The sequence below is a fragment of the Brachyistius frenatus genome, unplaced genomic scaffold (genome assembly GCF_029030835.1).
Source record: "Brachyistius frenatus isolate BFR_SWC_R1_liver_20210118 unplaced genomic scaffold, ASM2903083v1 Contig_427, whole genome shotgun sequence".
NCBI lineage: Eukaryota > Metazoa > Chordata > Actinopteri > Embiotocidae > Brachyistius > Brachyistius frenatus.
This window is the reverse complement of record NW_027211026.1, coordinates 97,501-118,674: the sequence shown is the minus strand read 5'-3', so window position 1 is coordinate 118,674 and position 21,174 is coordinate 97,501. Positions and strand designations below refer to the sequence as shown.

At 44.5% G+C, this 21,174-nt stretch overlaps 2 protein-coding genes across 2 annotated transcripts; both read left to right on the top strand.

Moving 5' to 3' along the window:
- The first annotated feature begins 1,781 nt into the window (after positions 1 to 1,781).
- On the top strand, positions 1,782 to 12,912 carry LOC138637055 (cytochrome P450 2J4-like). The gene is made up of 9 exons (XM_069725497.1): positions 1,782 to 1,982; positions 5,115 to 5,277; positions 5,381 to 5,530; positions 6,424 to 6,584; positions 7,485 to 7,661; positions 7,739 to 7,877; positions 11,338 to 11,525; positions 11,910 to 12,051; positions 12,285 to 12,912. The coding sequence occupies exons 1-9, from the start codon at positions 1,782 to 1,784 to the stop codon at positions 12,458 to 12,460; spliced, it is 1,497 nt and encodes a 498-aa protein (XP_069581598.1). The 3' UTR covers positions 12,461 to 12,912.
- A 3,814-nt stretch (positions 12,913 to 16,726) lies between these two features.
- On the top strand, positions 16,727 to 20,973 carry pex13 (peroxisomal biogenesis factor 13). The gene is made up of 4 exons (XM_069725498.1): positions 16,727 to 16,842; positions 17,688 to 18,424; positions 18,743 to 18,865; positions 20,018 to 20,973. The coding sequence occupies exons 1-4, from the start codon at positions 16,769 to 16,771 to the stop codon at positions 20,383 to 20,385; spliced, it is 1,302 nt and encodes a 433-aa protein (XP_069581599.1). The 5' UTR covers positions 16,727 to 16,768; the 3' UTR covers positions 20,386 to 20,973.
- The last annotated feature ends 201 nt before the right edge of the window (positions 20,974 to 21,174 follow it).

Genomic DNA, 21,174 nt, shown 5'->3' with positions numbered 1-21,174 from the left:
TGAGGGCTCGTGAACGCATCCTCAAACCAAACTCACACACATTACTTCAAGTCAAATCTTAGAGAAATCTCAAATCTTTGGTGGCAATAAAAAGGAGATTGACGCCAGAAATAGTGGAAACAAACATTTTGTATTTATTTGTTTGTTGTCAGCGTGTCTGATTGCGTGAAACAGTTGAACTATTTACTGTGAGACGTTTTCAGATTTACCTTATAGTCAACTGTAGAAAGAGGAAATCAGGTTTCTCTCTTCTCTTTGGGGTTGTGGTGTGAGGACAGCAGATGTTGTTGTATTTTATCTCAACATTTCAGCTTCTGAGTGAAGCAAACATCCAAACGTCAGGACGGTCTTATTAACTTTCAGCTAAAATGTTAAAATGGTGTCGTTAGCGTGGCTGAATGTTAGTTAGTTAACAATGAAAATACGAGTTCTTAGTTCAACCACAGTGTACTACGAAGGGGGAAATTCCCTTTTATCTGTAATGTTGGAGGCAGCGTGCATTGAAGAACATCGGTGTTACACAACCCTCTGTTGGACAGAAGTGAAAAGTGCATTAAAGGAGCAGGCTGGAATAGGTGGGAGGGAATTCAAAAAGTACATACAGTATGTTGACATAAAAAAATTATTAATTAGATTGGCTGCTATAAATATTCAGAGCTTTAATGGCTTGTATGTATTTGTATGTTTTGCATAACAGCACAGGTGGTGCTTTGGAGCTGTTGTAAATATTTTAATGACAGGTTTTCCAGACATTTTGTATACTGAGTATTTATGTTGTGAAAGCAGTGCCACATGTAACCGACAGTGTTGTGTGAAAAATAGCAAATAGATCCAATATTGTCAGAGTCATTGAAAGACCTTGAAGGCCTATTAAACCCACAGGTAGGATGTTAACAGTTACATCAAATAGATTAAATTAATTTTAGCTATCAAAAACAGTTGTGCTATATGAGACCAATTTTAAATAATTCCCCATACAAAAACACATCACAAAAGGACACCATATGTTGATTTAGCATGTTTGTGTTGGCTTGCGTCTTGTTTAAACAGGTCTGCAACTCATTTATAACAGACACAAAATCATTAACATTTCTTCTGGTATAGTGTATAGTTGGATTAACATTCGTGAGCACTGCCTGTACCATCCTTCAGACATGGAAATTTGTACACCAACTTAATGGCCAGTGCTTCATTGTTGTCCTCCAAGATACCAGCTATCCAGATAATAAACCAGGAGACTAATGTACGCTAATTTGGAAATTGCAAAAAGGTTCCAGATAAATCAGTCATAGCACTAGATATATAAAACGTGTTAATAAATCAATAACCTCCCCCCCGCCCCTCCCCCACACACACATACACACACACACATACACACACACCAATCCCCCCATTTTCCCAGACTATAGTTTTACTTGATAATGATCTGAGGATCATGCTATTGCCACAAGTTATTAAAAATATGTCAATTAACTTCCCATAAAATCATGCTCATTAGTGTTGTGCACACCTCTGACCACCGCAGACAGTCGGACACTGACGGAGTGTTCATCTGCGGGTGAACCAGCATGATGTGTGTTCTCAGCATAATACAGCTGAGTGCTGGACTTTAAACAGATAGTTTACCTTTCACAAAGTAAACACGCGTGCTTTTATTTTGAAGGTCAGGTAAACCAGGTCTTCCCTTGATATGCGGATTTGGTTATAAAGGATTGGGTGCAAATCCAACTTTTGCCCGACTGACCTCTGCTTCGCAGTAGCAGCGCAGTTAAGGCGAAGACATGGAGACAATATACGACGTCCTTGGCTTCGAGTGGATAGACAGCATCACTATCTTCATCTTTTTCTGCCTTTTTCTGCTGCTGACTGAAGTTGTAAAGAACAGAGTGCCGAGAAACTTTCCTCCCGGACCGTGGGCTCTTCCTTTCTTTGGTGACCTACACCGCATCCAACCCGACAGAATTCACCTGCAGTTCACTGAGGTAGCGATATAGATTCATTTTAACATTTTAGTAGTCGTGGATCAGGTGTCTGAGGCTTATTAAATCACGAGGTATGTGGTTAATGTTTCTACCCTTCTGAAAACACCACATTCCTTTGAAGAAAATTACATTGTAAATCATTTCCTGCATTTTGAGATAGGTTAGACCTAAAAATCCTTCATGTAAAAGTAACGTTTCAGGTTCAGACAACATCCCAACGGAACACAGAGTACAACATTAAAGTGCCAATAGGTGGAAATTGAGTTATATAGGATACTCTAAAAATAAATATTGTAGTTCATATTCATTTGCATTTTTGCCTTTGTAAATTAGGACTAATATGATTTGAATAATTTAAATATAATTTAAATAACTTGACTGTTAAAACTTGGATATTGAGCTCAAGCTACAGTTACAGAAAAATTTGAAGTCACTGCATGATCTCATATAAAGCTTTGTCTGCCAACATGTGCCGGATTAATGTCCAATCACCACACTCATGTTCAATATCAAAAATTAATAAGACAGTTAATCCACTTGCCTTAAAAAACATAAATTGTTTTAATCCATTTTCTGAGAGAGTGAAATACATTTTTGGATTGCTTATTTGACAAAACAAGACATCAATATTTCAGTTTGGGCACCTGGCATCTTTTTTTTACAAATTCATGTCACAATTTAATAAAAGTGACCTGAGACTATACAGTATATACTAGGAGACTGAAAAGGAATGGGAATTACAATGGTGTGAAAAAGTGTTTGCCCCCTTCCTGATTTCTTATTTTTTTGCATGTCTGTCACACTTAAATGTTTCAGATCATCAAATAAATTTAAATATTAGTCAAAGATAACACAAGTAAACACAAAATGCAGTTTTTAAATGAAGGTTTTTATTATTAAGGGAGAAAAACAATCCAAACCCACATGGCCCTGTGTGAAAAAGTGTTTCCCCCTAAACCTAATAACTGGTTGGACCACCCTCAGCAGCAACAACTGCAATCAAGCGTTTGTGATAACTTGCAATGAGTCTTTTCCAGCTGTGGAGGAATGTTGGCCCACTCATCTTTACAGAGTTGTTGTAATTCAGCCACATTGGAGGGTTTTCCAGCACCAACCTCCTTTTTAAGGTCATGACACAACATCTCAATAGGATTCAGGTCAGGACTTTGACGAGGCCACTCCAAAGTCTTCATTTTGTTTTTCTTCAGCCATTCAGAGGTGGACTTGCTGGTGTGTTTTGGATCATTGTCCTGCTGCAGAACCCAAGTTGGCTTCAGCTTGAGGTCACGAACAGACGGCTGGACGTTCTCCTTCAGGATGTTTTGGTAGACGGTAGAATTCATGGTTCCATTTATCACAGCAAGTCTTCCAGGTCCTGAAGCAGCAAAACAGCCCCAGACCATCACACTACCACCACCATATTTTACTGTTGGTATGAGGTTCTTGTTCTGAAATGCGGTGTTAGCGTAAAGCCAGATGTAACGGGACACACACCTTCCACAAAGTTCAACTTTGGTCTCGTCAGTCCACAGAGTATTTTCCCAAAAGTCTCGGGGATCATCAAGATGTTTTCTGGCAAAAATGAGACGAGCTTTCATGTTGTTTTTGCTCAGCGGTGGTTTTGGTCTTGGAGCTCTGCCATGCAGCCATTTCTGCCGAGTCTCTTTCTTCTGGTGGAGTCATGAACACTGACCTGAACTGAGGCAAGTGAGGCCTGCAGTTCTTTGGATGTTTTGTGACCTCTCGGATGAGTCGTCGCTGCTCTCTCGGGGTAATTTTGGTCGGCCGGCCGCTCCTGGGAAGGTTCACCACTGTTCCATGTTTTCTCCATTTGTGGATAATGGTTCTCACTGTGGTTCTCTGGAGTCCCAAAGCTTTAGAAATGGCTTTTGAACATTTTCCAGACTGATAGGTCTCAATTACTGTCTTTCTCATTAGTTCCTGAATTTCTTTGGATCTCGGCATGATGTTTATCTTCTGAGGATCTTCTGGTCTACTTCACTTTGTCAGGCAGGTCCTATTGAAGTGATTTCTTGATTGAGAACAGGTGTGTCAGTAATCAGGCCTGGGTGTGACTAGAGAAATTGAACTCAGGTGTGATAAACCACAGTTAATAGGAGGGGGCAAACACACAGGGCCATGTAGGTTTGGATTTTTTTTTCTCCCTTAATAATAAAAACCATTTAAAAACTGTATTTTGTGTTTACTTGTATTATCTTTGACTAATATTTAAATTTGTTTGATGATCTTAAACATTCAAAAAATTGGAAATCAGGAAGGGGGCAAACACTTTTTCACACCACTGTAGGTGAGAGTGGAGAGTCATGTCAGGTGATTGTACTGGCAGGAAGTCAGGCAGCAGGGAGGGGGCAGGTCTGAAACAGCAACAGAATTACAGCATGATTACGCAACAGTAGGGCTGAATGAATGAAAGAATGAATGAATTGATTATTGGTCAGTCTAAAAGCCCTGAGCGTGACAATTTTATGACATTTTATTGGTAAATCAACAAAAACTGTAGATCAAGAATGAAAATACTTGTTAGTTCTTCTCCAAACTATATATAGATGTAACCCGTTGTTTTTGGGTCCATGTCAACTGAGGGTGAAAAGATTTTTTTTTTAAAGAGGCTGGAAGCACTAATGTCCAAGGAACCTGCCAAATCCAGAGATTAATCTGGGAACAGTCACCCACATCAGGCTGATGAAGTATGTCAATTCTGTGTTGCACCCCTGACTGTATATAAAAGTGAATTTAGGAAAATGAGGCTGATACAGAAGTGCCTTTAACTGCAATACCACCGAGTGACACTAGAGAGGTTGGCCCCAAAAAGCCAAAAAGGGCGTGTCTGTTTGATTGACAGGCCGGTGGGCAGTCAGGTGATGACTATCGGTGGGCACGACATAGTATCGCAGGGTTTCCAATCAGATCAGTCAGATTCACCGCTGGCTCCTCCCCCAGCTCTTCCAAATACGGTCACTACCAGCTCCCAACCGCTTGGGACTAGCAAGATGGCGCCGACCAAAATCCGAAACTCGAGGCTTCATAGCGGCCGTTCACAAAGCAGCGGGTGACGTCACTGCTGGTTGCCGCTTGGTTGCACCACAACACCAATCTGCTGTCTGTGTTCAGTTTGCAGAGAAGTATGGGAACATTTTTACCCTTCGTATCTTTGGTGGAAGGACGGTGATCGTTCATGGCTACACGCTTGTGAGACAGGCCCTGGTCCAACAAGCAGCGGACTTCACAGATCGTCCCTCCACGCCGCTGATACAAGCAATATCTGGCAATAAAGGTGCTGTCATTTGTTTTCAGAAGTCTCTAACCCATATTCAGTAAAACCAGCAGCATCAGACTCTGATTACTTCTGGTCTAACGTTGTTTTGTGTTCCTGAAAGGTCTCGTGATGTCGAATGGTTATCGATGGAAGCAGCAGAGGAGATTTGCTCTTCACACTCTCAAAAACTTTGGTATGGGCAAGAAGAGCCTGGAGCTGTTCGTCCAGCAGGAGTGCCATTATCTCACAGAGGGTTTCGCCGATCAGCAAGGCAAAAACAAAAAGACATTATTTTACTATTACACATTATTTTTCGTATGTTTTATGTTTATATAGTGTTTACTGCATGGACATGTCATTTCCTTGCCTACACCAACACCTTTTGTGTTATGAGGTGGGTGTATTTTTCCAGGACCCAAATGCAAGCACACAGACTCGAGGTATAAGTTCCAAAAATACTGTCTTTATTGTCCCAAAAAACAAAAACAAAAAACTACAAACCAAAAGGTGGCACCGAGCGTGTCCACTTTACGTCCAGTCGGGAGGACAACTCAACCGATAGCTCCAGGGGGACACGGGTAACAGGGCAGCCGGCAGACCAGCGGAAGGGACGGCGTCAACAATCCTCCAAGCCGGGAGGGCAACTCCACCGACTGGTGATTTTGACCGGGATATCCGCAGGAGACACAGAGGCCGGAGGAACGGGAATGGGAACAGGACTGACAGAGAGCTGACGGGGAGCAGACGGAAGACGGACGGGGGGCTAACAAAAATGCACCGACAACCAGAGTTGTGCAGGGGCAGGTTACATATAGTCTGGGGAGGTGATCAGGGAGATGCAGCACACCTGCAGGTGGTGATCAGGGATGAGTGGCTGCATCTGCTGGGACTGGTGAGGGGCGTGGCCACGGGAGGTGAGGGGCGTGGCCACAGACAAAGACAGGGGACACAGGAGGAGAGGTGATCGGGGGCAAAACGGAGGACAAAACTGGACTCCTGACATTTTGACCCTGAATCTAATAAGATGTACACCTTGTAAAAGGTGCTTAAGTCCATGGTTTAAAATGTTTGCTTCATATTCCTGCAGTCTTTTTTTTTAGCTGTGGCTCTTCACACATTTTAGATTTTGACATGGGATCCTAATTGTTTTCTTTCTGATTACAGGAAAGCCCTTTAATGCCCAATCAATGATCAACAATGCCGTGTCCAACATTATCTGTTGTTTGGTGTTCGAGAATCGATTCGAGTACAGCGATGAGCAGTTCCAGTCTCTTCTTCAGAACCTCAACAAGTTCATGCGCGTGCAAACAAGTTTTCTGTTGCAGGCGAGTCTTCTTTGTTAACAACATGCAACAAATAACCCTTTTTAAATGAGAAAAACACACAAATATATGTTAAGGGACTTTCCTCAAATCTGGCCTGAACATTCACCCCATTCTTATGAACGTGATATCTCAGGGAATTGTTACCCAAACATTCACTATGAATGAAGAATGAGCTGACAAGGTATAGATGGTTAAAGGTAACTGTGACCTCATAAAACTCCTTTTTTGGGAGTGGCTCTGTGTAAAGTAAAAGAAATTTGAATAACTTAAGTAAAAAAACTATGTTTAAGTGTAGCACTTGAGTAAATATACTTTCCACCGTTGTGTAACAAACCAAATATTAATCAGCACAGGATTTACTGAACATGGACAGAGAGGTTTTTTTGTTTACTTCCAGCAGTGGTGGTATTTTCAGGCTAAAACCACAGACTTTATATAAAAGTGTTCGTAGCTTCCGGGTCTGAAAAATGAGGCCAATGCAGATGTCCCTTAAACTGCAATACCACCGAGTGCCACTAGAGGTCGGCTCCAAAAAGCCTCCTGCTCCATAGGCTTCCATTCAACTCGTCTCATAATAATCTAAGTTAATGAAAACTTCTCCAAGTTGTTCCTTCTTATTAGTTTTCTGGATGTCCATCTGAAAATAACCCTTTCAATAATTATAAAATAAGCTTTGTTTTTGAGTCTGTTTGATTGACAGGCCTGTGGTGCAGTCAGGTTACAGCTATCGGTGGGTGGGACGTAGTATCATCAGGTTTCCAATCAGATCAGTCAGATCAACTGCTGGCTCCTCCCCCAGCTCATCCAAATATGGACATTTCTCTTTCAGGGTCCACATTTTCATTGTCACTGTAAATCCAGACTGTCAGGTGATCTGATAACTATCTTCCTGCTATGTAGATGTACAACATGTTTCCCTGGCTGATGAAGTGGCTGCCTGGTCCTCATCGGAAAATATTAGCTCTGGTCCACAACCTGATTCACTTTGTAGAAACCAAGATTGAAGAGCACAAGGAAAGTCTCAACCCCTCGTCACCGAGAGACTACATCGACTCCTTTCTCATAGAGATGGGAGAGGTGCGTGTTTTGTGCTCGTTCTTTTTAGTATCTATAATGAGATATGTGAGCTGATTTTTGTCTCGTGTCACTGATAGAATGCGGACAAAGATTCTGGATTTGAGCTTAATAATTTGGCTTTTTGCACCCTGGACCTGTTTGTTGCTGGAACTGAAACTACGACCACTACTTTACTGTGGGGGCTGCTGTACATGATCTACTACCCTAACACACAAGGTGGGTATGCATAATAATCGCCATGCCTGAGTCTTTTCCAGGGGTGTAGTGCTATTTGTTGAAGTACCAGAGTGACACGAGGCCCAATCCCAATGTCCACCCTCTGGGACTTTGAGGTGCGTCCCCGGTAAGTCCTCTAGGGCTGTCTCACTGTCAAATCATCAACTCAATGACGGTGGACATTTTGCGCCCTTAAAGCACCCTTTCCATAAATCTGCATTTCTGCAGACTTTGCTTGAGGGAATTACCCACAGTTCACAGCAACATTGGTAACGTGTTAAACGTGGTTTTCCCACAGAATGTAAACAAACCAAGCTTGGATGATTTTTATCTGACTGACAGAACCTGCTGCTGCTGCTGTGGTTATTTATTTATGTTTGTAAAGTTGTTTGTATTTCAAGTCAAACGTCAGCATTGGATTTACTCATATTAATGGCTTTACTGAGTTTTGGTAATTTGTTAAAAATTACTTTGTTCTGAGGTGGGGTGTTTTTTCTTGTCCAATGGCGATGCAAGCAGCATGTGATGTCATGATTAGGTGTCCCATTTTGCCTATTGTACCATTTCCTCCCTCCTGAACTCAAACACTCAAACACTACAGCTGTGACATCAGCTAAGTCAGTGAAGGTTTTAGGTTTAGGGTTTAGGGTTTAGGGTTTAGGGTTTAGGGTTTAGGGTTTATGGTTGAGGGTTTAGGGTTGAGGGTTTATGGTTTATGGTTGAGGGTTTAGGGTTTTAGGTTTAGGGTTGAGGGTTTAGGGTTTATGGTTGAGGGTTGAGGGTTTAGGGTTTAGGGTTGAGGGTTGAGGGTTTAGGATTGAGGGTTTTAGGTTTAGGGTTGAGGGTTGAGGGTTTATGGTTTTAGGTTTAGGGTTGAGGGTTTAGGGTTTATGGTTGAGGGTTTAGGGTTTATGGTTGAGGGTTGAGGGTTGAGGGTTTAGGATTGAGGGTTGAAGGTTTAGGGTTTAGGGTTGAGGGTTGAGTATTTATAGTTTAAGGTTTATGTCAGGATCCCTGTCTGACCCTGTGTTTTGACCTTTGTTTCCCCAGATCTCCTTTCCTCATGTGTGATGTCATGTGCTTGTGTTTTGTTCTGTGTCCTCCTCTGCCTGCCTCCAGTCACCTCCTATGGCCGCGCCCCTCATTATTCTGAGCAGCTGCTACCAACCCATCTGATTACCAGTTGTAGGTTGACACACCGGTTCTTCATTTCCTCTAATCACCTCCCGATGCCAGGCCACCAGTTTCCGGCCGGGTCGACGACGCCGTTTCGCCTGTTCTTGTCTCCGGACGGGTCACCGACGCCGGGCTACTAGCTTCCAGCCGGGTCGAGGACGCCGTCCCTCCCGTTCCTGCTTCTGGCTGGGTCAACACCATGCCTCCTGCTTCCGCCTCTGGCTGGGTCGACGCCACGCTCCCTGATACTGCCTCAAAGTCCAGCCAACAAGCTCCGCCATGCTCTTATTTAGACTTATTTTTTTGCAGACGACCTCTTGTTGGTGAGGTCCATCCTGGGAAGATTTTATTCCAATGTTCTGAACCCTGACTACCACTTGTTGAGTCTCAGGTTGGTGGAGTCGGTAGTGATAGAACGGCCCTGGCTGACTGCTATACCATCTGTTTTTAAGACTTTGAATAACATGTCCAAACTAAGGAGATGCCTGGAGGGTTTTTTTGACTCACAGGAGTGGCCTGGTCTTGACCCCGCTGCTCTTCGGCAGCACCTGTGTCAAGCAGGTTTGGACTTAATTGCCTCACTGCCAAAGCCAGTCTCAGGCAAGACTTCCAGCCGCTACGGACGTTCCTCCCGTCCCTCCTGTTCCCGTCTCCGGTCGGGTCGCCGACGCCGGGCCACTAGCTTCCAGCCAGGTCGATGACGCCATTCCACCCGTTCCTGTCTCCAGACGGGTCGCAGACGCCGGGCCACTAGCTTCCGGCCGGGTCGACGACCCCGTCTCTCCTGTTCCTGTCTCTGGGCGGGTTGCCGATGCCGGGCCACTAGCGTCCAGCCAGGTCGACGACGTCATCCCTCCGTTTCCTGTTGCCAGACGAGTCACCAACGCTAGGCCACCAGCTTCTGGCCGGGTCGAGACCACACCCCTAGCTCCTGCTTCAGTCCCTGGCTGGGTCGACACCACACCTCCAGCTCGGGGTCTGGAGGAATCCCGCCTTCGCCACCGATGCCTTCCAGCTCCACACCCAGAAGGGTTCCAGCTTCACCACCGATGGTCTCCTGCTCTGCGCCCAGCGGGGTCCCGCCTTAACCAATGCTCCCCTACCGGCCTCCGAGTGAACGTACGTCGTTGGCTTCCTGCCGTCCTCCCAGTGACTCTCAGCCTTCGTGGTCGACTCTCTTTTCTGCTACAGGGTCGTCCTCCGGGTGTATCACTCAAGTCTGACCTACCTCGCAGTTGTCCTCCGGAGAGGTCACTAAGGTCTGCCCAGCCATGAGGTCGTCCTCCAGAGAGGTCCCTCAAGTCCGTCCTGCTTTGTGGTCATCCTCCGGAGAGGTCCCTCAAGTCCGTCCTGCCTCACGATCGTCCTCCGGAGAGGTCCCTCAAGTCCGTCCTGCCTCACAGTCATCCTCCGGAGAGGTCCCTCAAGTCCGTGCCTCGTGGCCGTCCTCCAGAGAGATTCCTCAAGTCTATCCTGCCCCATTGCCGTCCTCCGTCCACCCAAGTTTCCTTACTCTTTGTCTTCTGTTGTTGTGGTCCTCTGTCCCTCCTTCGGACCCCCTCCTCCCACCTGGTCCGGTCCAGTCTGGTCGCCGAGAGGCTCCCTTTGAGGGGTGGGGGTCCTGTCAGGATCCCTGTCTGACCCTGTGGGGTTTTTTTACCTTTTTTTCCCCAGATCTCCTTTCCTCATGTGTGATGTCATTCCCCTGTGTTGTTGTTTGCCATGTGCTTGTGTTTTGTTCTGTGTCCTCCTCTGCCCGCCTCCAGTCACCTCCTATGGCCGCGCCCCTCATCATTCTGAGCAGCCGCTACCAACCCATCTGATTACCAGTTAACTTATAAAGTTAAGAGAATTCTGTTGTTTTCAACAGTTTGTCCGACTTTGGTCACAATACATTCCTGCAAATGTTTCACAATAAAAGCCTTTTTGTTAAATATGGGGTTTCTATAATTCAGGAAGTGTTGAGTTTGTATTACCACGTAATGCAGTAACTTTGACAGCACAAATGTCAGCAGATCATATAGCAAGGCTTCAGGTTGATGTCATAAATCAAGTAATAAATCTCAAATGTAGTTATAACAAATTTCCCCAATCTTTTTGTTTGTATTGGCTCTGTGATGATGCGCTTTCGATCTTCAAACACTCAAAACATAAATGAATTTCAGCTGCGCTACACCCCTGGTCTTTTGCCTTGACTTTCAGTTGTCAGTGGTCTCTCACAGGTCCGTCCTGTACTGTAAGAGAACGTGTGTGGCAGTGTTTTTCTGTTTTTCGCTGTGTGCAGAGAGAGTTCATACGGAGATAGAAGCCGTGATTGGTTCATCCAGACAGCCTGCTATGACTGACAGGGAAAACATGCCCTTCACTAACGCAGTCATCCATGAGATACAGAGGATGGCCAACATCCTCCCGCTCAATTTGTTCCACGTGGCCAACAAGGACACCACACTGAATGAGTACGCAATCCCAAAGGTATACAATCAACAGGTAACAATCGTCTGACATGTGGCAATCAAAAACCTTAACCAAAGAACCAGTGAGGGGCAAATCAGGAACGACCTGATGGGCGACAAGTTTGTTTATAAATACTTCCAGAATAACTTCTAATCCAGGATTATATGGTCGATAATAATCTGAGCCGCTGGGAGATACTATGTCTGTGAATTATCAGGTAATAAAAAGTTCATGATTATCCCTAAATCGATGATCATTTCATCAACTGAAGCAAAGCTTTAAAACCTTTTATACATTATGAATGTGACGTATCCTTTGCCCTCTTTTTGATGATGAAACTATGTATGACTAGAACAAAGACCACAGTTTAATGAACTGTTTTAAGTCCTGTTTTTTCTTCAGGGCACCACAGTATTGCTTTTGCTGCAGTCGGTGCTACGTGATGAGTCGATGTGGGAAACTCCACACTCCTTCAACCCTCAACACTTTCTGGATCAAGATGGTAAATTCAGGAAGAGAGAGGCCTTCCTTCCTTTTTCTGCAGGTTAGTCAGTGGTTAACGATCCTTCAGGACTCACTCACAGACTGTTATAGCCAAGAATTGGCAAAAGATACTCCGTCATTCGTGGCCATTAGTTGAAAACCATTCACCATAGCATTACCCACAATCCGTGTCTCTGTTGTCTCCTTAAGTAGTTCCAGAGCTGCAGTAACATCCTGGGATCTCAGTTAATATCTTTTAAATTATGTTTTAGCTCATCTCTTGTGTGTTCTCAGGTAAGCGTTCGTGTCCCGGGGAACAGCTGGCCAGGATGGAGTTGTTCCTGTTCTTCACCTCCCTCCTGCAGAGGTTTTCCTTCTCGCCACCGGCTGGAGAGACGCCCACTCTGGAGTTCAAGTTGGGAATCACTCACTGTCCCAAACCTTACCGCCTCTGTGCCGTACCACGTTGAACTATCCCACGGGGTACTTTAGGGTTGCAGCGTCATCACGGTATAAACCAAGATAATGAAAATGGAGGAAACGAAATTGATAAATTTACAGGATAACTTTGGATACCTTAAAAATGAACGTGAATGAAATAATTTTCTTCCCAGCTCCATCTTCTCCAGCTCCAGTTGCTGACATCGGTGTGAGTGAGTTTAATGTACCGACGGCTCTGGTTTGTTCAGAGCACTTCTATTGGGACTTCAAACAATGTAATTAATAATAATAATGATTACAAAAATGATTAAATACAGTGATACCTATTTTCCCAGACAGTTATCATACTGTGAAAAACTTGTACCATTGTAACCCCAGTGAACACGTCTGCTCCTCTTTTAATGCATCAACAATATCTGCCATATGATTTTATTTCTAAAGTGTGCTTAATGCCTGCGTAATTAAATCATACTGAGATTTGGGTGCTGCTTCTCATTCAGTCTGCTCCATGTTTAAGTTCAGAGTGCTTTCAGGATGAGGTGTCGCTGTCGATCAGTTTGAGGTATGATTCCTGCTCTCATCGGCTGTTTAGTTTCCAGATAAACTGGAAAAACTTCACTCAGGTTCTGTGGAGAAAAATGCCATTAAATAGTTCAGCCTGTATTTGAAGGCTTTCAGAATATTTCATGCATCCAGCACCAAAATCAATCACGTTTCATGTCAAATGTAGCAGCACTTTTTATGTACAGTATATTCTAAATAAAACAATGAATATTTTATATGAAGGAATGGGAATTCTCAAAATTAGCAACCCTCAAGCTTCAGATCTCTTTTATCTTTACATGAATACTCACCCTGACAAACTTTCCCCTGTATAGCTGTAGATCCCAAACTGTTAAAAAAAACAACCACTTCCTGAATGATGTAAAAGAGTAAATATGAACTGATGAAGTGATTGGATATATGTAGCAGAGGTCAGAGGTCAGACTGAGCTGCGGTCCCTCCAGTTTTCTGTAATGAGTTTTCTTCTGGACCTCCTCCACCTGCTGGTCTACATTCAGGAGTCTGTCAATCAACCCATTTCAAGACATTTCTCACTTCCCCTCCTTCACGGTGCTTATAGACTGCAGGAGCTTCATCTGCTCCCACTGGCTTCTTTCATTATCCAGGTCCTCCTGCTCCTTGATCACTGCTGCTTGCATACTGGATGTCGTCTCTCGCTGCTCGGCAAGGAGACAGGACTTTTTTTTCCTTTTCTGCTGATGTCTTTGGTCTTCTCGCTATCTTTGCACTTGAGACAGAGCAAACTTAACTTTGGAGGTTTTTTCTCCACTTTTTTAGCCAGGCCTTCTTTATCTTGTCCTTTTCTGCTTCGAGAGCTTCTTCCAGTTATTTAACTCTTAGGGAAGCGTCTGTTTGCATCTTCTCCTTTTTGTAGAGCAGAAGAAAAAGGACAGTCGTCTCTCGTTTCGCCTCTTTTTTTTTTTTTTTTTTTTTTTTTTTTTAGCCGTTCTTTCAACCGCTTTACCTCGTTTCAAAAGGCAGCATTTTCTTGCTCCAGTTCAGAGATCTTGTCCTCCTCATCTCCCGGAAGTTGATGACATTCAGAGATCTGAAGTCAACCCTGTTGTGTCTCATCAAGATTGATCTCAAAACCAGCACCAGTGTTTCCAGGCTGCTTGATGGCAGGGTGCAGTTTGGGCACAGTAGGTTACCAATTTGGGCAAAAAGGTCGGTACTTCGGGCCCTCTGTCTGTGCAGTAGGCCGTGGTTTGACAACCATAGCACGACTGCAGTTCAGGATCTGCAGCAGATGCTTTGGGCTCTACATACTTCAGTTTGGGGGTTGCAGCAGGCGGTTGGAGCATCATGGCAGCCTTCTGTTTGGGCTTTGTCTCTCGAGAGTGCAAGAAAATCTGTCTCATCAAGCTGTGGAGTGAAGCTCACGTCCTGGAGGTACGATGTAGTTTTCCAGGGGTTGAACAATAGCTAAAAGAATTGTGGTGGATTTTTTTTTGACTCACCACCTAAATTGTTGATTGAATCTTAAATTTGAATGCTTAAGCAATAGGAATATTGATCTGTGTACGGATAGAGTATAAAGTGTATAAACTGATAATAGCTGGACTGTGTATTCATCATGAGACAGCGTTAGACTGTTAGATAGGACCCATTGTTTCAGAACACATGGCAGCAGATGTGAAAGATAAAGTCCAGACCTTCACCAGTTTAAAAGGAAGTTCTTGGCCCTTCAGCCTCCGTTGAAACCTTTGATCTTTGATAAACCTGCACTGCATCGGACTCCAAAGACTCCAAAGAGTAGGATTACGAAGACTGCAGGTGGTGTGAAGGGACCAGAGCATCCAGGCCGACGAAGGGTTTCCACTAGTGATGGTGAGATGAAGCCTCATGAGGCATCGAACCACTTCAGCCAATTGGTTCGAGAAAGGGTTCATTACTCGAAGCTTCATGTGCACACGAAACCACCTACTGGCCAAGTGTGTAATGACAGGCAGCTGGATCTGAACCACATCATGTGATGCATTGAATTTTTGTCATGGCTGTTGGGAATGACTATGAATTACAAAAATGTATGACCAAATAGTTTCTGTCCATAAATTATCACATATGTGCATAATAAAATATCTTTTGAATGTATTCTGTGTGTAAATTTTCCCAAAATGGTAGTATCATATGATATGGCAGGTTGTGTAATCATGTTTTTCTGTCACTTTAGGAAAATGTCATGGGCTTAAGCAGGCAGAGGACAGTGGAAGTGCTTGTGGAACTAGGAAGAGGGGACTGAATATGCTTGTGTAACTTGGACAATGATGTACAGGACAGGGGACATTTTATTCATTTTTATTCAGAAATAACAGTTTCTCAACAGTTTTTGGTTTTATGGATGTCCACATGTCCGAAGTAAGGCTAACAGCAGCCACCTTTTCCACTTTAGCCTTCTCCTTCTCCTTAGCTGACTCATACTTGGCCTCCACCATGGCCTTCAGAGCCTCAAGGAAAAAATATATAGTGCTGAACTGTGAGACACAATAAAGTACTCATTTGTTTCATGCATGCACCCATACATACCTGCCTTGTAGGGAGGACATAATTAGGATCCAGTTTGGACATAAATGCCCTGAATCCAACATCATCCACAATACTGAAGGGCTGTGTGTCCTTCACTATCATGGAGATGAGGGCTTCATCCAGCTCTTGTTTTCTGGTGGCTGGTTAAAAGAGAATAAATACAGTGTCTGTTACCTGTCTTTATTTGCACAATAACCAAAAGTGAACAGGGAAAAATTGTGATGGTGTATTTGTAATATTGTAATGACTTACCTTGGCTGGGTGAAGCTCCAGTTTCCTCCTTATTCTCATGCAAGGCACGGTAACGCCTCAGCATGGATGAGGTGTTGTTATTGTACCCCAACTCCTTGGAGCACAATAAACACCTCACCTTTGAATAAAATAAGAAACTGTGGAAAATACAGTTCTTGATAAGCAAACCTAATGTGTCTGAAATAGAGTTAGATTTAGCTTATTAGGAGTTATCAAATCAAAGTGTTCCCACAGGGCTCCATCTTATCACCTCCTTCTCTCCTCACTCTCCTAAATCTCCAAACTCTCTCTCTAAACTCTCTCTCTCTCTCTCTCCTACATCTCCAAACTATCTCTCTCTCTCTCTCTCTCTCTCTCTAAACTCTCTCTCTCTAAACTCTCTCTCTCTCTAAATCCTCCTCTCTCTAGCTGGCTCCATCTTATCACCTCCTTCTCTCCTCACTCTAAACTCTCTCTCTCTCTCTCTCTCTCTCTCTCTCCAAACTCTCTCTCTCTCTCTCTCTCTCTCTCTCTCTCTCTCTAAACTCTCCAAACTCTCCAAACTATCTCTCTCTCTCTCTCTCTCTCTCTCTAAACTCTCCAAACTATCCAAACTCTCAACTGACCTCAACTCTCCTCTCTCTCTCTCTCTACCAACAACCCACATTTTGAACGGAGCCTGAAGAGTTTATATTGCTGTCAAACCTCCCTCTCTCTCTCTCTCTCTCTAAACTCTCCAAACAACACCTGAACCACTTCCTGAAACAGTCACGTGGTACAGCCGGCAGCGAGGCTTCGGACGTCATCATTTGTGGCTCCTCCCCTAAATGAAGCAAGCCTCGACACGCGCTTCGAAGCGTCGGCACACCTCGTGACGTCACTAGTTCCCACCTGCATCGACACTCCGTCCCAGCTGGTGGCGGTAACGAGCCTCTGAGACGGGCGGCCGACTCCGGAGAGGACGGCAGCAGGAGAACGAGCTCCGGTCGTTTCTGCGTTGGGACGTGTGCTTTGAGATGGATCCACAGCCTCCACCGAAGCCGTGGGAAAGGCGGGTCCCGGTGGGTCTGAGTGCACCTGTGAACTACAGGTAAACCGACATCGTGCTTACTGGCTTCAGCTGGCCTACGAGCTAGCGTCATGCTAAAGTCAGCAGGGGCTAGTGTCGACACATTAACAAGCAGTTTGTCGAATAGGGAAGTAGGACTCATGATCAAATGCACTCAGCATTTGGATTCATTAGAACCATTTTTTTTCACAAAAGCAAAAATCACAACAAAACTCTTACAACTGTACAAATGGCTAACTAGCTAGCCAGATGAAGCAGGCGTCGTACGTCACGTGTCCTCGGGACGCGTCGACGTCATCCTCCCAGACTCCCTCTGATTGGACTGTTTTGTGTTGCATTGGTTTATAATTGATGTAAACGTCACTCGGTGGCTACCAAGAACTTGAAATAAATGTGCAAATGTTGTTCTTTACTTCGGTTAGTTTTTGATAAGATATTCTCCAGAAATTCCTGCTTGTTTTCTTCCTGTTTGTTGTTGTTTCCTTATCATAGTCTAATAATACACATTCACCCCGTTTCTGTTTGCCAAATATCAGCTTCAATATACAAAGCCTGTAACTGAAATAAAACAAGAAATTACTGACAATAAGAGGTACCAATAATCAAAATAAATAATGTACGATGGTGGCACTAATTCTCCACTTGTCTGCAATTAAACTGCAGTGAAATAATGTCATCAAAAGAGTGATTGATGATTCCATCTAGTTTCATCCTGTGTTCTTATACCGATAAATAGAAAAGATTTTCACTATTATGCAAAATGGTCAGGTCAGCTAAATTGCGATTCAGGCAATTATGTAATAATTGTGACTATAAAGAAACCGCATGTGTTTATAATCCTGTATCTTGACTTCGTCACCAAACAGGTCGACAGACTTCGCCCCACATGTCGGCCCCCCCACCTCCGCCGGTCCTCCTGTCCTGACCAGGATGACGCCCCCGGTGCCCCCTCGACCCGTCCAGCCGTCCTACCGTCCGTCGCACAGCTCCTTCGCCTCCTCTTACAGCCCCTATGGGAGCTCCATCTATGGAGGATACAGCCCCTACAGCTACGGTGGCGGCGCCGGCATGGCCGGCGGCAGCTTTGGCGCCAGCGGCTACGGCCTCGGAGGGTACAGACGCCCTTTCCAGACGGAAGACGTCGCTCCGAGCCAGTTTGTGCAGCAGGCGGAGGAGAGCAGCCGCGGTGCCTTCCAGTCCATCGAGAGCATCGTCCAGGCCTTCACTTCAGTCAGCATGATGATGGACGCCACCTTCTCGGCCGTGTACAACAGTTTCCGAGCTGTGCTGGACGTAGCCAATCATCTGACGCGGCTGCGTTCTCATCTCACCCGGGTTTTGTCTGCGTTTGCTCTCGTGCGCACGCTGCGCTACCTCTACCGACGGCTGCAGAGGCTGCTGGGCCGGAGACCCGACGGCGAGGTGGAAGACTTGTGGGCCGACAGCGCGAGCGACGCCCTGGCTACGACTTCCTCCGGAGGCTACGGAGCAGCGACGGAGGACCAGACCGTCAAGTCCTGGCCGATCTTTCTGTTTTTTGCCGTCGTCCTCGGGGGACCTTACCTGATCTGGAAACTGCTCAGCTCCACCTCTGAGGAAAACGGTGAGGCTCGCGTTTAACATTTGTCACTTTCACATGAAACTTTGAACATCCACACGTTCGTTCCTGCACATACGCTGTTGGACTTTTGTCCAACAGCGTATGTGCAGCTGTCCCCAAACATGCCTCTCTGTTAGGTCTGGGTCACACCTGAGAGGCCTTTTACTGGGCTTCTTTTTGCAGATTTTATCAGTTTAACTACCTTCAACTATCGCAGAGAAAACAGCTGTAAAAATCAAACTGACGTGATTCGTGCCTGTGCCGACCGTCTTCTAGTTCCAGCTGCAAAAAGTGAAAGTGATCTGTGTGTCTTTTGTTCAGCCACGAACTGGGCCAGCGGGGAGGACGACCACGTGGTGGCCCGAGCAGAGTACGACTTCTCAGCTGCTTCTGACGAGGAGATTTCTCTGCGGGCCGGAGACATGCTCAACCTCGCTCCTAAAGGTGAGAGCTCCTTCATGCTCACTGCACATTCATTTTCTGTTGTTATAATCCTCATAAGTCTGATTGATTGGTGACTGATTGGGTTTGTCATCTTGTAATTTCATTCTTAAACTGTTTCGTAGCTGATTTCTAGAAAATACGCTGCATCACGTATCAGTATTACAACATGAAACTAAAGAGATATACACAGCAGTTGAGGATTTTATCCGTCATCCGCTTTAAGCTGGAACAATAGAGCTTCCTGCCCAGACTTTACCGGCTATAATAATAATAATAATAATAACAATAATAATAATAATTAAAAGCTGAATAGTTTATGCAACTAATTGCCCTAAAGATATATTTTCCCTGTGTTTTAACAACATCTAGTAGAAATGCATTGCCAAAGCCAGTAGATGGCAGCAAGACATCTTCTAGATGTTTTCTCACCCACATTCAGCAACAAGGTGCCAGTAAAACCTGTGAGGCTTTATGGGACTAGATGCTGTAGTGCAAATAAATTCTGCAGTCAACAGAGTTCCTGAACTTTTATTTTGCTGACAGTTGTCACATGAATGAGCTTTAAAGGTGTCGCAGAGCTTTTCAAGCAGACGTAATTTTGAATCTTTAGTTATTTAGATAATGTAATAAGAAACTACCGATGTCTAATGCGACCTGAAAAAAAAAATATTACCCTTAAAATGTATATATACATTTAGGGTGCACCCAAATGAAGGAGTTGAGGGCACCAGTGCAACCAAATGTAAAAAGAAATGACTCTGGAGCCTTGATATATTATTTTATACATTTTTGTTTGCATTGGATGTAGTTTTTATGTGTTTACTTAGTTAGACAAGTAAAACTAACAGTCTAAAGACGGCAATGTCGTTTTAACAGGTGCTATTTTTTGAAAGGAACTCAGTGAAAGTCGCTGTTGCCAAGCTATCAAGTAATAGGATTCGCATAAACCTCGCGAGTAAAACTACAAGTCTTGGTTTCCTGCCCAGGTGTTATTATAAGCATATGGTGTGTATCGCAAAGACATCAAATAGAGCTTTCATCATCCAACTCGTTGTGGATAGTGGAAGAGGAAGGCATGTCTTGCATTAAGTTCTGAACTTCCCCCACATTGAAGAGCTCTTGTCACATCCCTCTGTTGTCCCCTGTGTTCAGAGCAACAGCCCAGGGTACGCGGCTGGCTGCTGGCCAGCGTGGACGGGCAGACCGCCGGGCTCGTCCCGGCCAACTACGTCAAGGTCCTCGGCAAGCGGAGAGGCCGCAAGCACGCGGAGATGGAGAGGCTCGCTCAGGTCCAGCAGGCGAACGCACAGGCCTCCCAAACAGCCCCGGTGGCACAACCACAGTCGGGTGCTGCTCAAGGTTTCCCCCCCGGCCTCGCTCCAACCTCCACCTCCACCTCTTCAGAGGCGATGCTGGAGTCGGTGTATGTAGATCTCCCGGCCTCTGTTAGTCTGGGAACATCCGGCTCCAGCGTGCCCTCCAACACGGCGCTCAACGTCCCGGAGAGGACGGACCTGTGATGTTTGTGCACGTCTGCGTAGCGTCGCATTTAAAACATCGGTCGGCTCGGTCGGTTCTCATCTGCAGCGTTTAACTCCACAGCTCGACTAACAATCAGCTGATAGTAGATATTTGGGGGAGGGAACAGCCGGGACTTCTTCAAGAAAGGCTAAAAAGTATTTCCTGATTCAAACCATCGAATGCAATCTGGACTTTCAAATACGATTACTGGTCCTAAATCTAGTTTCCATGCACAGATTCACCGTTAGTCTCACATCATGAGATCGTCTCGACGGTTCTTTAGTCAGTCGCGACAGGAACGTTTTTGTGTGTTCTCTTAAGTCTGTTGAGTTATGGAGGTGCACTGGTATGTCATCTATATACAGACAGTGTGAGAACAGACCCAAGTTACTCTGTTCGTTAATGTGATCATGTAACTTTGTGTTTGGTTTCAGACGCTGCTCAGTTTTCTGTACGACGTCTTCTTTACGAGGCAAACGGAGTCTAAGGGGCTAATTTTGCACATTTTCAACAGTTTGTTAGTTACATAACGTAATTTTGTAAATAATAAATATAATTATTTTGAAAATAAATATTTAAAAAAAAAATCTAATTTTGTCTTGTATTATTTGCGTTAAAATGTGTCTGATATTTGATATTTTAAACTAGTTTTTTTTTTTGCAGGGTTTTCACAGCAACATCTCCAGAGCCCTGTCGACTTTTTTTGTTGTTTTTATTTGATTTTATATTTAATTTTTTTTTAGTTGTAAAAAAAGTACGGGACGTTTGATTTACGGTCGCTATCGCTT

Bases quoted from the DNA above. Each gene is read 5' to 3' on its own strand.
- LOC138637055 (XM_069725497.1), top strand. From the start codon at position 1,782: ATGGAGACAATATACGACGTCCTTGGCTTCGAGTGGATAGACAGCATC. The intron at 5,278-5,380 runs GTGCTGTCATTT...TGTTCCTGAAAG, and splicing joins AGCAATATCTGGCAATAAAG to GTCTCGTGATGTCGAATGGT. The intron at 7,878-11,337 runs GTGGGTATGCAT...CGCTGTGTGCAG, and splicing joins CTACTACCCTAACACACAAG to AGAGAGTTCATACGGAGATA.
- pex13 (XM_069725498.1), top strand. From the start codon at position 16,769: ATGGATCCACAGCCTCCACCGAAGCCGTGGGAAAGGCGGGTCCCGGTG. The intron at 18,425-18,742 runs GTGAGGCTCGCG...TCTTTTGTTCAG, and splicing joins CTCCACCTCTGAGGAAAACG to CCACGAACTGGGCCAGCGGG. The intron at 18,866-20,017 runs GTGAGAGCTCCT...CCCTGTGTTCAG, and splicing joins GCTCAACCTCGCTCCTAAAG to AGCAACAGCCCAGGGTACGC.